Consider the following 13,618-nt stretch of genomic DNA (forward strand, 5'->3'; position numbering starts at 1 on the left):
ATGTGAAGTCATAGTTAAGAGTTCATCTTCTAGCTCTCTTGGCGACGGCCGACAGGATACATTTTAACTTGACACATTTTTGAACATGACTTCACACTGAAGCCATCACCACAAATTTGGGTGCACATAGGTGTGACATCTGAGCCGGGGACATTTTGGTGGGAGCAGGGGGTTTTGATGTTGAGCTGACCTGGATAAGTAGCCAAGTGGTCACTGCACATTTCACAATGACCTACAGTTCTTGGCTTGGTGAGAGGTTGTGGCACAACAGTGGAAGCAAATAGCATTCTCTTCAAGGAACTTCCTGTCATCAAGGAACATGTTTCTGAAGCTTTTGCACTTCTTAAGAGGATTAGTTTTTTTATGTATGGGACACTGTTTATTTAGATCCCCTAGTGGCTGCTCTGCATTAGTAGGCGTTTCTGATGACAGCTGGTTTCGTTCTCTGAGACAGGGCTTATGTTGGTGTTACCTGACCACCTCTCTTTCCCGGGAGTGGCTGTGGTGAGAGTTGTGTTGAAGCTAGGGTTATTCCTAGCTTTGGCCTCTTGTCACACAAATTGAGAAAAGAATGAGAAGGGAGGAAATGCAATGGAATGGTCTTCCTTATACTTCGACCCAAATGATATCCACTCCTGCAGGTGGAAGGGCAGCTTCTCTACAATGGGACTTACACCTCTAGCCGTGTCTAGGTACATCACTCTAGGTAGGAATCCATCCTATTTTGCTGCTTCTACTTCCAGAAGCAGGTCTCCAAGATCGTGGAGTTTGTTTTCTTTGTTGGAAACCTTGGGGAAGTTTTCTAATTTGGAAAACAAACTCCAGCCATAACAGTCTTCCAGCCTCATCCATATCATTCTGAGGACAACAAAGGGATTTCAAACTTTTACTGAACTGATCCTATGTGCTTGTTGACTTGACTCTGGCACCAGCCACTTTATAAGAAGGTCAATCTCTTGGTCAACAGGCCAAGACCTTGAATATTTATCAATAAAGGTTGACTTCCAACCAATTCTCTGTATGATCATCAAATTTGTTTAAACCTTCAGATACCAGCTGGCTTCTAGACAGAAACTTAGCAAGCTCTGATGTTGTGTTACTAACCTCAGGGGTATTCAGTGGGATAGGGAAATAGGGCTTGCTTTCTGGTCTGGGTTCCAAAGGTTGAGTGTTAAACTGTGGAGTATCTTGGCCAAGGGAAGCTGGTCAGCTCTTGATGACATCTGGATGTTGTAGTATGTATTCACTAACCTTCTGTTGTGAATTTTGTTGTGGAGCTAAGGGCTGAAACTCTTGTAAACATTCTTGAGACCCTACTTCAGAAGTGGTTGCCTCTATCACCTTCGCTTTAGCTAGTGCAGTATCAGCCTCTTTCTCATGCTTCAATATGTCAGATGTTGCCTCAAGATGAGCTTTCTCTATTTTGACTTTTGTTTATTTTTGTGTGTAAGCTGCTCTTGTTTTGGCTGCTTCTGCTTTGGTGTGTGCCTTTGCTGCTGCCACAATAACGTGATGACAGGGAGGTTCGTGAAGACTTGACAGAGGAATGTGAAGGCTTGATAGAAGAACATGAAGACTTAATAGAGCATAAGGCCACTGACTGAGTCTCCATGCCACTTTGTGCTTGGCACTCAAGCTTATCATTCTCCATGATGGAATGTAAGTGTAGCCAGTAGTAGTCAATGTGTTGCTTCTAGGGTACTGGACTACAGATAGTCGTGAGACACAGTAATCAAAAGTTGTAATCCAGCTTCATATCCCTTGCAGAGTGGGTATCATTTCAAACACTGTTCTCATTTAATGTACTCCTATTGAGTGTGTATCAAACTAATCAATGAGCTAAACTCTCAATTACACCAAAGTCCTCCAAGGAACAGGCAGGTTTTGTCTTTTGGCAGGATTTGACACAGAAAAGTTTGAAGCTGTAAAATAATATCAGACTGAATCAATATACAGCAAATAACATTGACAAATAAGAGTTTTCCTTTACAGAGACAAGGTAAGTATGCAGAGTATCCATACACAGCTAACAATAAAACATGAAACAATTAACTCTTAACTATAATTCATTCATCTCTATGCTGATATCTAATATAATACAGCAAATGCAAATGAAGTTGTATATGATTACATTTCTCTCAAAATATCAACTTGTAACAAAACCATGGGCTCAAATTAGCACCATAAGTAACAAATCAAAATAAAATATATTGTAAACGATAAAAATAAAGTTGAGAAAAAATAAAACAATCGAAAGCAAAATGTATAGAATTGTAAACAAAAATAATTATATCAAAAGCAAAACAAAAAAAATTGAAAGCAAATCATTTTAAATCGAGAGCAAAACTCCATTTCACTCACGCACCTGTCTGGAGTTGCTGCCTTTGATCACGATACTGCAATCTTTGCTTTCGCCACCGGTTTCTTTGGATTCACTTTTTTTTTCTTCCGTTTACGAGTATTGGCACTGTTTTGCCGTAAGGGTGGGGTTTAGAAGGAGGCATAGATCATGGGTCTCCATTGGTCCACTAGGTTTGAGCGATGGTTCTTCCTAACCCAATCAGTGAGCAGGGTAGGATGGTTTGCGTTGGATTTGTGGGTGTATGTCACAGTTTCAACAGCACCGCTGATTGTAGCAATTCCTTAGAAACATCCTGTATTAGTTCCTTGGCCTGACAGTCAAAAGCTGGAAAATGCAATTTAGCAAGAGCCAAATGAAGGGGGCATCGTGTTCATGAAGAGCATTGTGATGTCCCAGTTTATGTTTAGGTAAGAAACAAATGCACACATATATATATGCCTAATATTGTGTAGGTCCCCCTTTTGCCGTCAAAACAGCCCTGACCCGTCATGGCATGGACTCCACTAGGCCTCTGAAGGTGTGCTGTGGTATCTGGCACCAAGACGTTAGCAGCAGATTCTTTAAGTCCTGTAAGTTGCGAGGTGGGCCCTCTATGGATCGGACTTGTTTGTCCAGCACATCCCACAGATGCTCGATTGGATTTAGATCTGGGGAATTTGGAGGCCAAGTCAACACCTTGAACTCGTGATTCATCAGACCAGGCCACCTTCTTCCATTGCTCCGTGGTCCAGTTCTGATGCTCACGTGCCCATTGTAGGCGCTTTTGGCAGTGGACAGGGGTCAGCATGGGCACCCGGACTGGTCTGCGGCTACGCAGCCCCATACGCAACAAACTGCGATGAACTGTGTGTTCTGACACCTTTCTATCAGCACCAGCATGAACTTTTTCAGCAATTTGAGCAACAGTAGCTCATCTGTTGGATCGGACCACACGGGCCAGCCTTCGCTCCCCACGTGCATCAATGAGCCTTGGCCGCCCATCACCGCTTTTCCTTCCTTGGACCACTTTTGATAGGTACTGACCACTGCAGACCGGGAACACCCCACAAGAGCTGTAGTTTTGGAGATGCTCTGACTCAGTCATCTAGCCATCACAATTTGGCCCTTGTCAAAGTTGCTCAGATCCTTACGCTTGCCCATTTTTCCTGCTTCTAACACATCAACTTTGAGGACAAAATGTTAACTTGCTGCCTAATATATCCCACCCACTGACAGGTGCCATGATAACGAGATTATCAGCGTTATTCACTTCACCTGTCAGTGGTCATAATGTTATGGCTGATCGGTGTATATATATACAGTCACCTGCAAAATTACTGGCACCATTGATAAAGATGAGAAAAAAGGCTGTATAAAATAAACACATTTGTAATATGTAGAAAACGATTGTCTATAACTTTAATAAAACATGCTTTGTTTATAATTAAATTCCGAAGCCATGTAGTTGCACCCCACTCAGTCATGTAGGTAAAGTCAATGTAAAATCAGTGGTCAAAGATTTGGCACATAGTGGTGATGTGTCAGACCAGCTCGCCCTGCTGATTGGGTTAGGAAGAACCGTCACTCAAACCTACTGGACCAATGGAGACCCATGATCTACGCCTCCATCTAAAACCCACCCTCATGGCAAAACAGTGCCAAAACTCATAAATGGAAAACAAAAGTGAATCCAAAGAAACCGGCAGCGAAAGCAAAGATTGTAGTATCTTAATCAAAGGCAGCAACTCCAGGCAAGCATGTGAGTGAACTGGACTCAATCACTTCACATTTTGCTCTTGATTTAAAATTATTTGATTTCAAGTTTTTTTGTTTTGCTTTTGATATAATTATTTTTGTTCACAATTCTATACATTTTGCTTTCCATTGTTTTATTTTTGATCTCAACATTTGTTTCTCAACTTTTTCTCATTTACAATATATTTTATTTTGAATTCATTGCTAATTTGAGCCCATATAAAACATATGTAACTTACTAAATGTTTTACTTACTGATGATAATGCCGCGATAAGGGTTAAGAACAAAGGATGGATATAGATTCAACTGGCCTGAACGTGGATGTAAACAACTGAACAGTACTATTATAACACACAGGATGTTACTTTAATATTGCATACTAACATCCACCAATAGATGGAGATAAATCCTATATGCAGTACAACACATCATATGGGTCACACCACCAATTGTGGATTATCCTCCACAGCTGTGTTTTCTTTGGGACGATTAATGCTTGTGTAACATCAACAATTTATGTGAATTATTCCTTTCTAGGCTGTATTTCAGTCGAAGTATTCTGGATGTGCCGTACTTTTGAATAAATAATGCTTATGCAAGGAAATTACAGAAATGGTAGTCGTTGAGAGTTTCTTTATTATAATATTACAGACTCAGGCATTTTATTTTAGCTCTGACAAAACTAGGTCCAAAGAGGTACACAGGAGCATTTTAATTATGTATAAGTATAGCAGGGGAGAGAAACAGGATACATATGTATGTTTGCCTTATATATTGTTGCAAATGATTGTTGGAATAGGAGTTTCAGTCAATCTGCTTTATTTTCAAATGATGTCACACAGAGACCTTGTGATCGGTTAGGACTGCTAGAGTCTGTCGATTTCCTGGTTACAAGCAGTTATATTAGCCAAGAGGAGGGGCGTGTCACAGAGGGAGAGAGCAGTCCTCTCCTTTCTTATTGTTGCAAGCAGTAAGACAGAAGCAAAAGGCAACCAATCATAAGGATACCATTTTATATGGGGTGTCAGTCTGAAGAAATTCCACTAGACTTTGTTTAACGTCTTAAATTACAATTATCTCGACCCAGGATGTAGGAGCTCCAGTTCATGGTTCAAGCACTAATGCACCCAAAGTATTGTTGAAAATAATTCTGCCATCTATCTCTTTGCTACACTCAGGGTGGCGGAGTAAGTCCATCACTGCGGCTTTAAGATCCTTCGGTGCCGTTTTACTGAAGTCACATATTTCTGTGAGAAAATCGAGTAATAGCTCCCCGTTTTCATCTCCCTCGGTAAAGCACTTTGTTATGTCCATGCTAGACGGGAGTTCATAATTCTGATATTTTATACCCTTTGCATCAAGATATTCTTTGATCTCCTGAGTGGTAATACACTGGCTGAGGTTGGTGTCACACAGCTCATCCTTGTATGTGTTCCAGAGCTTCGCCCATCCGCTAGTACCTATACAGGATAAAATAAGGTTTTAAATAAAAATGCATCAAAATTCCCAACTTTTCCTCAAATTTTTCACATTTCACATTAGTAAATAAGGCGGCTAAGTCACAAACCTAATTAGCAGTAATACGGTTTTGTTATGTTTTGGTTTGGTTTTCCCCACTGGACTAAACAAACTACAGAGGGATCAACTTTGAAATTTCAGATAATTTAGTTTTGTACCAGTAAATGTCATTACCAGAAAATTCAGGACATAACATTTTCCTTTTTTGGGGAGTGAGGTGTTATTCTATGAGTGCTTACCCACATTCACGGATCTCTAAATGTCTAATTATACATCTTTTAGGGTTTTCAGTATTTGCTATAAAATACAAAAATCTGAAAATCAGTATTTTAAGGCCTTGAAACAAGATAGTAAATAGAAAGTCATGCTTTCTTATCAGTTATGCAGTAAATCTCCCATGGGAAGTCGAATGGTTGGCAACAAAGCTTGCTGCCAGATCTTCAATCAAGTTATTAAATCTCCAATGGCAAGGTAAAAAGCATCTTCACACTGTCAATAGAAGGGTGTCTTATATAACATATGTAACCTTTCAGCAGAGCAAAGTGAAAACTAGGTGTACATTTATATCAGGGGATCAAGAAGTCGGTAGTACGTAACTCTTTGATATGTCACCAGCCATTAGCCTTAAAACACATATGCCTTTAGGAAAAGTGGTGAAAATATAGCAATTCCTATATAGCTTAACTTAATTCCTCCCCGTCAACTTGAATGACATCTGGTGAACTCAAAGGTCAACAGATTAGTATTTCATGAAAACATCACTGAAAGACATGATATATCTTTACTAACATTATGATGAAATAGCATTTGTTTGCTATATCGCGTTCCGGAGCTCTAATTTCCATCATTAATGGATAAATCAATGCCAGCTGCCTTTGCTTTGATGAAGCGCATCTAACAGACTTGCCCCACCCCCTGTCACTATGTCTCTGTCAGGAGTTTCACAGGGCAAGGATGCTGTCTGTGGGTCATTAATCTAACCTTATCAATATCAGACATTCTATCTGTCCATTTCTTTTCCATTCAATTTTTTTAAGGAAAAAAAAAACTTTTAGATTTAGAGTCTGTAGGTTTCTACACAGTTAAGCAACAGTAACTTTATTTAATAAAACAGATTAGTTTTATTTGAACAATGTTTTGGGTGATTGTATGGTAAGATGGTACTCTTACAGATTTGATTTCATGATGAGCCACTTTATTGAATCACAGGATCTTTGAATGTACTGCAAACTGAGAAATGCTTACTTTACAATGAAAATTATGCAGCTATTCAATCAGTTTTTTTTCATTTATTTTGTGGTATTGGAATTAAAATATAAAATTCAAGTACTTAAGATATTTGGCACAAAACTGATGATGTATCGAATGGCATGTAATGAAGATTAAACACCTATGTTTCTTTAATTACCATGACCATCAAGATTGTGATGAAATAAACAAATACATAAATACATTTTAAAAACATATATTCTGCTTCAATTGCAGCTTACTGTACCAGATACTAGGATGATAAGGAGCTTGCCAGTCCGGCTCAGGAGACTACGGAAGAACTTGACTGTAGCACTGGGGTCAGACACGTAATACAGCATCTAAATATTAAAACAAACAAAAAAACATAAAAAATATTTTAAGACAGATATCCAAAAAAGAGATGCCAAATATATTTAACTACATTATGGTCTGATTCAATCATTTGAATAAAGTCCAAAACATAAAGAGGGGGAGTTTTTGAAACTGCAACTGCAATTGGCTTTTGTATTTTCATTTAAATATTTTCTGTGAATGTGCATACTAGATGTGGAAATGAAAATTCAAATGGTATTGCATTTTCATTTTGTCCCAAATAATGCATGCATAAATGGAACATGATTATGTAATTGTGGGATGGCATAATGATGTTCCATTTTGCATTTACATTTGAATTACATCCTCTATTTTATCTTCCATCATTTTCAAGTTTATATAAAGTTTCACAAATTTAGTGTGTCCAATGCTTAAAATTAATATTTTCCCCTTAGTTCAGAACTACCTGAAATCTACAAGATAAGAAAATGAGTGAACGGTAAATAACTCCAAATTGTTTATCGGTGGTGAAGAATCAACAGACCAACTGCTCAAGTAAATTATACATTGTTCATCTCCCCCTACCACCCCCACCCTACATAGGCTAGCAAGTGTAGACCTGGATCATGTGAATGAAGTCCATCTTTGTGGTGATGTTTTTCTCTGTCCTATGATGTTCATAGTCAGATGACGTCATTTTATGCCATGTAAACTTGGTGTTTTCAAGGTTTGGAGTCTTGGAAACTAGTTCTAGGAAAGATAAAATATAGAAATGGCCACTTGAATTGAAGATGTTTTACTTATCTCTAGACTAGATTTAAACAATTAAAAAACACTGCCTTATAATACTAACTAATGTCACCCAATTGAGTAAGTTAAGAAATGCTATGAGACTATGAGTCCAAAATCAATGTTGTACAGAGGTAGCAAAACACTCATCAGTAAGTCTGATAAAGTTAACAGAAATGCATGTAACAGGATGATACATGGTATTTTATGAAATCACTAATCATGAGCATAGATGCAAATGTAAACAATACAAACAATGCTGGAAGTTACCGAATTAAAACTTTTCCCATTTTTATATTTTCTCCCTGACTGCCTCCCAATATGCCCTCTGTATTGTAGTACTTGAACAATTCTGGATATCTTAGGAGACTCCATTTGTTCTGTTTTCCAGGCATGGAGTCTAGAATGTTTCTGCTCTTCGGACAGAATTTTGAGGTTTTTTAGAGCTGTTGCCTTTCTGACAAAAGTGTACCAAGATTTACTGGGAATGAGACAGATGGCTTATGGTTTTGCAGTTAACTAAACAACAGCTGATCCCACATGACCTGGTGATACTCATTCTTGTATCATTTTACATAGATTTTTGGCCAATGAGGCTTCAGTTGGACATTTGTATAAAGAAATAAATTAAAGTGAAATCCTTTTGTTCTCATTTGAATAGGCTTTTAAATATAAACACCATGTTTTCTCCTTTTCAATTCCGTTTTAATTACGCAACTGAAAGAATTTCCATTGATGTGGTTCTAACTTACATAAAATACATTTTTCAGTCACACTTTACAATAAGGTACAATGATTCCTTGTGAATTAATATATAAATATTCTCCTTCCTCCAGAGCCGCTCCTTCTCATCCCTGGCCTCTAACTCAAAACACATATTTTCAGAGTGTACTTGTAATTTAGTCATTCATTCTCCTGTAAGATTGCACTTATACAACATTTTGTTATACTCTTGCCTTTGCATTACTAGCACTATTGTTTATTTTGATGCTCCCTTTCCCTTAGCTCTTAACTTTGACTTAACATCTTGTCTGCACTGATCAGCTTTTTCATTCTAGGATGTAAGACCTTATATATTGTTTACTGTATATCTCATATACACTTCTGTAAAGTGTGAATTTGTAAAATGTATCATGCCTTGAACTGCACTGTATTATTGCACTTTGTATTGCGCTTATACTTTGTAAGTCGCCCTGGACAAGGGCGTCTGCTAAGAAATAAATAATAATAATAATAATAATAATAATAATAATAATAATAATAATAATAATAACGAATACCACAGGATAAACACATAAATATGTTATGCACTTCATCTGAGTTCTTATGTTAATCACATGTATAACATGTCATGAGGAATTATGGTACCTTATTGTAAATTGTTACCAATTTTTCCTTTCATGATATATTCTCATTTATATTTAATTCCTAGTACTGCAATATCAATTATTCTCCTAAATACATATTACTGACTTGCAGAGTGTTCCAGTATTATTTGCAGCATAAACTGAGCAATAGAATAATAGCAATTAAAATGTTGGTAACAGCAAAGAATCACTTAATCAGAAGACAGAAGAATTTGAAATAAATAGTTTTGCTAACATTAATTAATTTGGTAAGGAAATATACCTTTGTAGGCATCGATCATCTCCGCACAAGGTTCCACTACTTCATTATTAACAGAAATTCCAGGGTATTTCTTCTGTAGCTGAGATAACATTTGGAGATCAATTTTACCTGAAGAGAAAACAAATGTATGTCTTACTTGCAAGCACAGTACTGCAAGGTCAGTATTAGAGAGAAATTTAAAAAATATGGAATATGCAGTTAAAAATAATGTTTTAAAGACACAGCAACCTCACAATGGCGCTAATTGTGACAAACGAAGACCAAACGAATCCCAGATGCCACATTTACATTTCAAGTATAAGGTCATTGGTTCCAATACTTTTCACTTTGGGGACTAAACTGTACATTGCTTTACTGGATTATTGCCATTGCAAAAGCAAGTAGTAGACTTTTGTATTATTATTTCTCTAACCAAGACCTTCAAACTATATTTTATGTTCACATACATAAGACAAATACATAAAACAGATTACTATCTTAGTATTATAAGTCTGGCAAGACCTGAATCATAAAAATCCATCGTCCATTATATGTTGCCCTGGGAGACGGTGTCTGCTAAGAAATATAATAACCTGAACTGTCAAATTAATATGTAAAAAAACGTACAGTTAAAATCTTGACTGCACTGTAAACTGAGCTTAATCACTATGAAATGCAAAAAATCAAATCCATGAAAAACAAGTGCCAGCTACAAAAATTGAATCAAGTGTGAAAATATTGCAATCTGCAAAGTCCAGCTTTAGCCCCTTTCCTGGCAGGCAAACAGAAGATACTGAACTCTTTCACATTCTTGGACATTTTTCAACTTTGTATTGGATTAATTGAAGCCTTGGAAACCACTCTGTGATCTGAATTTTAATGAGAAAGAGGGCCAGTGCGGATTCAAAATCTCAGCTGCAGCATCAGTGCTATGTTGTATAATCTAGAAAAATACTAACTTTGTTCTGAAGTGCTGGTGGTGAATACATACTAGTACTGAAGGAATGTAATATAAGTTAAGTGGAGATAAAGTACCTAATAACATTATTTCCCCCATGTCATTAGTTGTAGCATGTAAGCTTTGATTTCAAAGTTCAGTAAACATTAATCATTAACTGAGGCTAAGATACTTGTTACATTTCATGGTTATCAAGAGAATCATCTGTATAAGTGTGTAATGTATAAGTATTGTGGCAGTTCATGTGAGTGTCTTATAAATAACAATAAGCATCCAAGCTCACCTCCTCCACTTCCAACACCCAAGACATTAACACTGGATTTTCCATCTCCAATTCTATACAAAACAGATTATTATTACGATTATTATAATAGCTTGTGGCTTATTTCATTTGATACTGTTATTGCGTGAAATAACATAATTTAAAAAATAAAATACCAGGCTCTCCCCTCTTGTTGCATTCAAAGACAAATACGTATCATGTGACTATTTACCCACAACCTACTTTACAGAAAAATAAACTAGGTTTTGAAACCAGCTGAATAGTATTCAGATTCACTGGTACTATTACTTCAGCAGAGATCTGCACCTACAAATCTCTTATACCCCTGGATTGTCCAAAAAACTTTGCACGAAAGCTTTAACCAGTTGCTGGAATCTGCTGGGAGATATCTTTTGAAATGATGTTTCATTTCCAGGTGTTGTTTATACTTGATAATCCTATCTTAGGTGTTTAGGTGATATTGAACATGTATTGTAAACTAGAACAGCAGCCCAGGGACCCAGGATATTAATAAAACATAATGCACAGTCAGCACATTTTTAAGTGCAGAAAACAATGTATTAAAGGCTCAATATGTGTGTGGTTTAAGAAAGGTAGTTTTAAGGTGTGTTTGTGTGTGTGTGTGTGTAATTAACACTTTTCCTACTCTTAATAATGTCTTTGCTATAGTGACAGCTGACCAGTGATGACCAATGTGGATTTGAAACAGTACCGTTGTTTCATTCTATTTTCTATTTTAAAAAAATACAGATTTTCCTTATAAGAGCTTCAATGATGATATTGTTTTAGAATCATAATTTACTTGGAAATATCTAATTTTGCAGTTCCTCTAAAATGTCTGTGAATGATTTTCTAGCATTGTCAACATCAAGGATGAATATAACTCCATTACAGGAAACAATCTACCCTCAGAGATTAAATTGAATGAAAATGATATCTGCTTTGTGTAATGATACAATTAAGGTAGTCATGTAGCTATTTATAAATATTAAATCACATGAATTCCACCCAATGTAGTCAGTCACAAGGGGAATCATATATGATCTTACTCACGGCATATTACCTTGCTAGTATATCAGGGAGAGTCCCGTGAACGAATTCTTGCATGCACTGGTGTTCCGATGAGTTATCCAGAAACAACTGGAATGATTTGAGGTATCGGCCCTCATCGCTCACCAGTTTCTTCAAAGTAGATGCCATAGCTCGTTTTCTGAGGGATTAAACAAAAACAGTCCTTGAGAGTTTCACATCCTGGGAGTTTAAATCCTTCTATTTATAGTATGTCTGTACCTCCCTGAAGCAGGATTGCATTATCTATGGAAAACAGATTGGCTTAACTAGCTCTTGTTTTATTTGGAGCTCGACTGGATCTTATAGCTGTGAAAAATATAAATAAATATTAAGATCAAACAAGAAGAAAGCCCCCCAGATGAGAGAGACCTTGTTCTTCATTGCACATTGTTTTAGTGTGAAATTCTTTGGCAGCTATTAATCCATGCAATTGTTATTTACCATGAACCCCTCTTTGAATGGCATTGGGCAAACATCAATGATGGGGAAGAAAAAACAGGTAGTGAGTGTTTTAACAGAAATAAACATTTTATTATTTTATACGTTCTTGTTATTGAGGAAACATGCAATCTCATTTTTGGACTGTCTGATTGGATCTGGTTAAAGAGGGAAAAGGGAAAGAGAATTGGGGGACTCAAAATGTAGCATCAAAAAACCCATCATCAGGAAAAAGATCAGTATGTAGGCCGATATGTATAAAACAAATCTGGGACACCCCTTTCAGAGAATGAGGAATTGAGGTGTTGTATTTTATTCTCCTTATACAAGTGATATGAATGGCAAGAGTACCCAGCAAAACGTGACTACAATGATGTTCATAACATTTAAAGTAACATTTGAGTTTGTATAATACAAGCAATAACACAACTGGGACACTTGTATTAACCCATAAACACTCTTACATCGACGCGACGTATTATGCTTGTGCATCCAAATACATCAATACATTATATAAGTCGGATGCATTCATGTATTCAACAACCCTGACCTTAACTGCGGTTACTGCATTGCAAACAAAATGCAACATTACATGACTTCACACAAGAAATAAACTCCCACTGCTATTAGCTTTGCAAACACATGCATTCCTACCGAACACCCGAGCACATTATATAATGCCATCGCATCCACTTTCTCAATATATATCTACCCTTGATACACTAAATTGTGCAAGTGTTGCACTACAGGCGCATTTTGTTTGACTACTTCGGTTTGCACTTCTAGTTGTGTCATTATGTCGTCTTACCAAAACGAGTCACTTACTTAAGCTTTTGCTGAGACTGAAGCGTTAAACAGGAACTTCCTGGTACAATAGTTGAAAGTTAAGGAAAGAAACGTGTAGTATCTGTCCAGTCACAAGAAACCCCAAGCACCTCCCACCGATGTCTTTGTATTGACCTTTTTAAAATACTAGGGTTAACTATTTATTATTCAGAACATTATAGCATTGAAATGTGCTTTACACATCTTAAACCTGAAACCAAATGCATGCACTTATTCAATGGACCTTTCTCACAAATGGATCCATCCACTGATTCATTTAAAAGATACAAAAATAAAATGCTGGTTAAATAACTTTAAGACTCAATATGAGTGCATGTATCTGGCAGCAGTGAATGGTTTTATTTGTTATCCTAAAGGAGCAATTGGGAGATAAATAACTGATGTGTCAGCTTTGTCCTGCAGAGTTGGACTCTGAACTTCGGGGGATGGGGCATACAAAGTAAAGGT

At 36.9% G+C, this 13,618-nt stretch overlaps 1 protein-coding gene across 1 annotated transcript; it reads right to left on the bottom strand.

Annotated features, from left to right (window-relative positions):
• Positions 1 to 4,713: 4,713 nt before the first annotated feature.
• On the bottom strand, positions 4,714 to 13,258 carry LOC136711669 (histamine N-methyltransferase). Its single transcript, XM_066688056.1, has 7 exons — positions 13,151 to 13,258; positions 11,880 to 12,026; positions 10,817 to 10,869; positions 9,597 to 9,704; positions 7,798 to 7,928; positions 7,111 to 7,204; positions 4,714 to 5,557 (listed from the first exon to the last, which is right to left on the bottom strand). Exons 2-7 carry the CDS (start codon positions 12,014 to 12,016, stop codon positions 5,202 to 5,204), a joined length of 879 nt encoding a protein of 292 aa, XP_066544153.1. The 5' UTR covers positions 12,017 to 12,026; positions 13,151 to 13,258; the 3' UTR covers positions 4,714 to 5,201.
• Positions 13,259 to 13,618: the final 360 nt, after the last annotated feature.

This window comes from Amia ocellicauda, chromosome 16, assembly GCF_036373705.1.
Source record: "Amia ocellicauda isolate fAmiCal2 chromosome 16, fAmiCal2.hap1, whole genome shotgun sequence".
Lineage (NCBI taxonomy): Eukaryota > Metazoa > Chordata > Actinopteri > Amiiformes > Amiidae > Amia > Amia ocellicauda.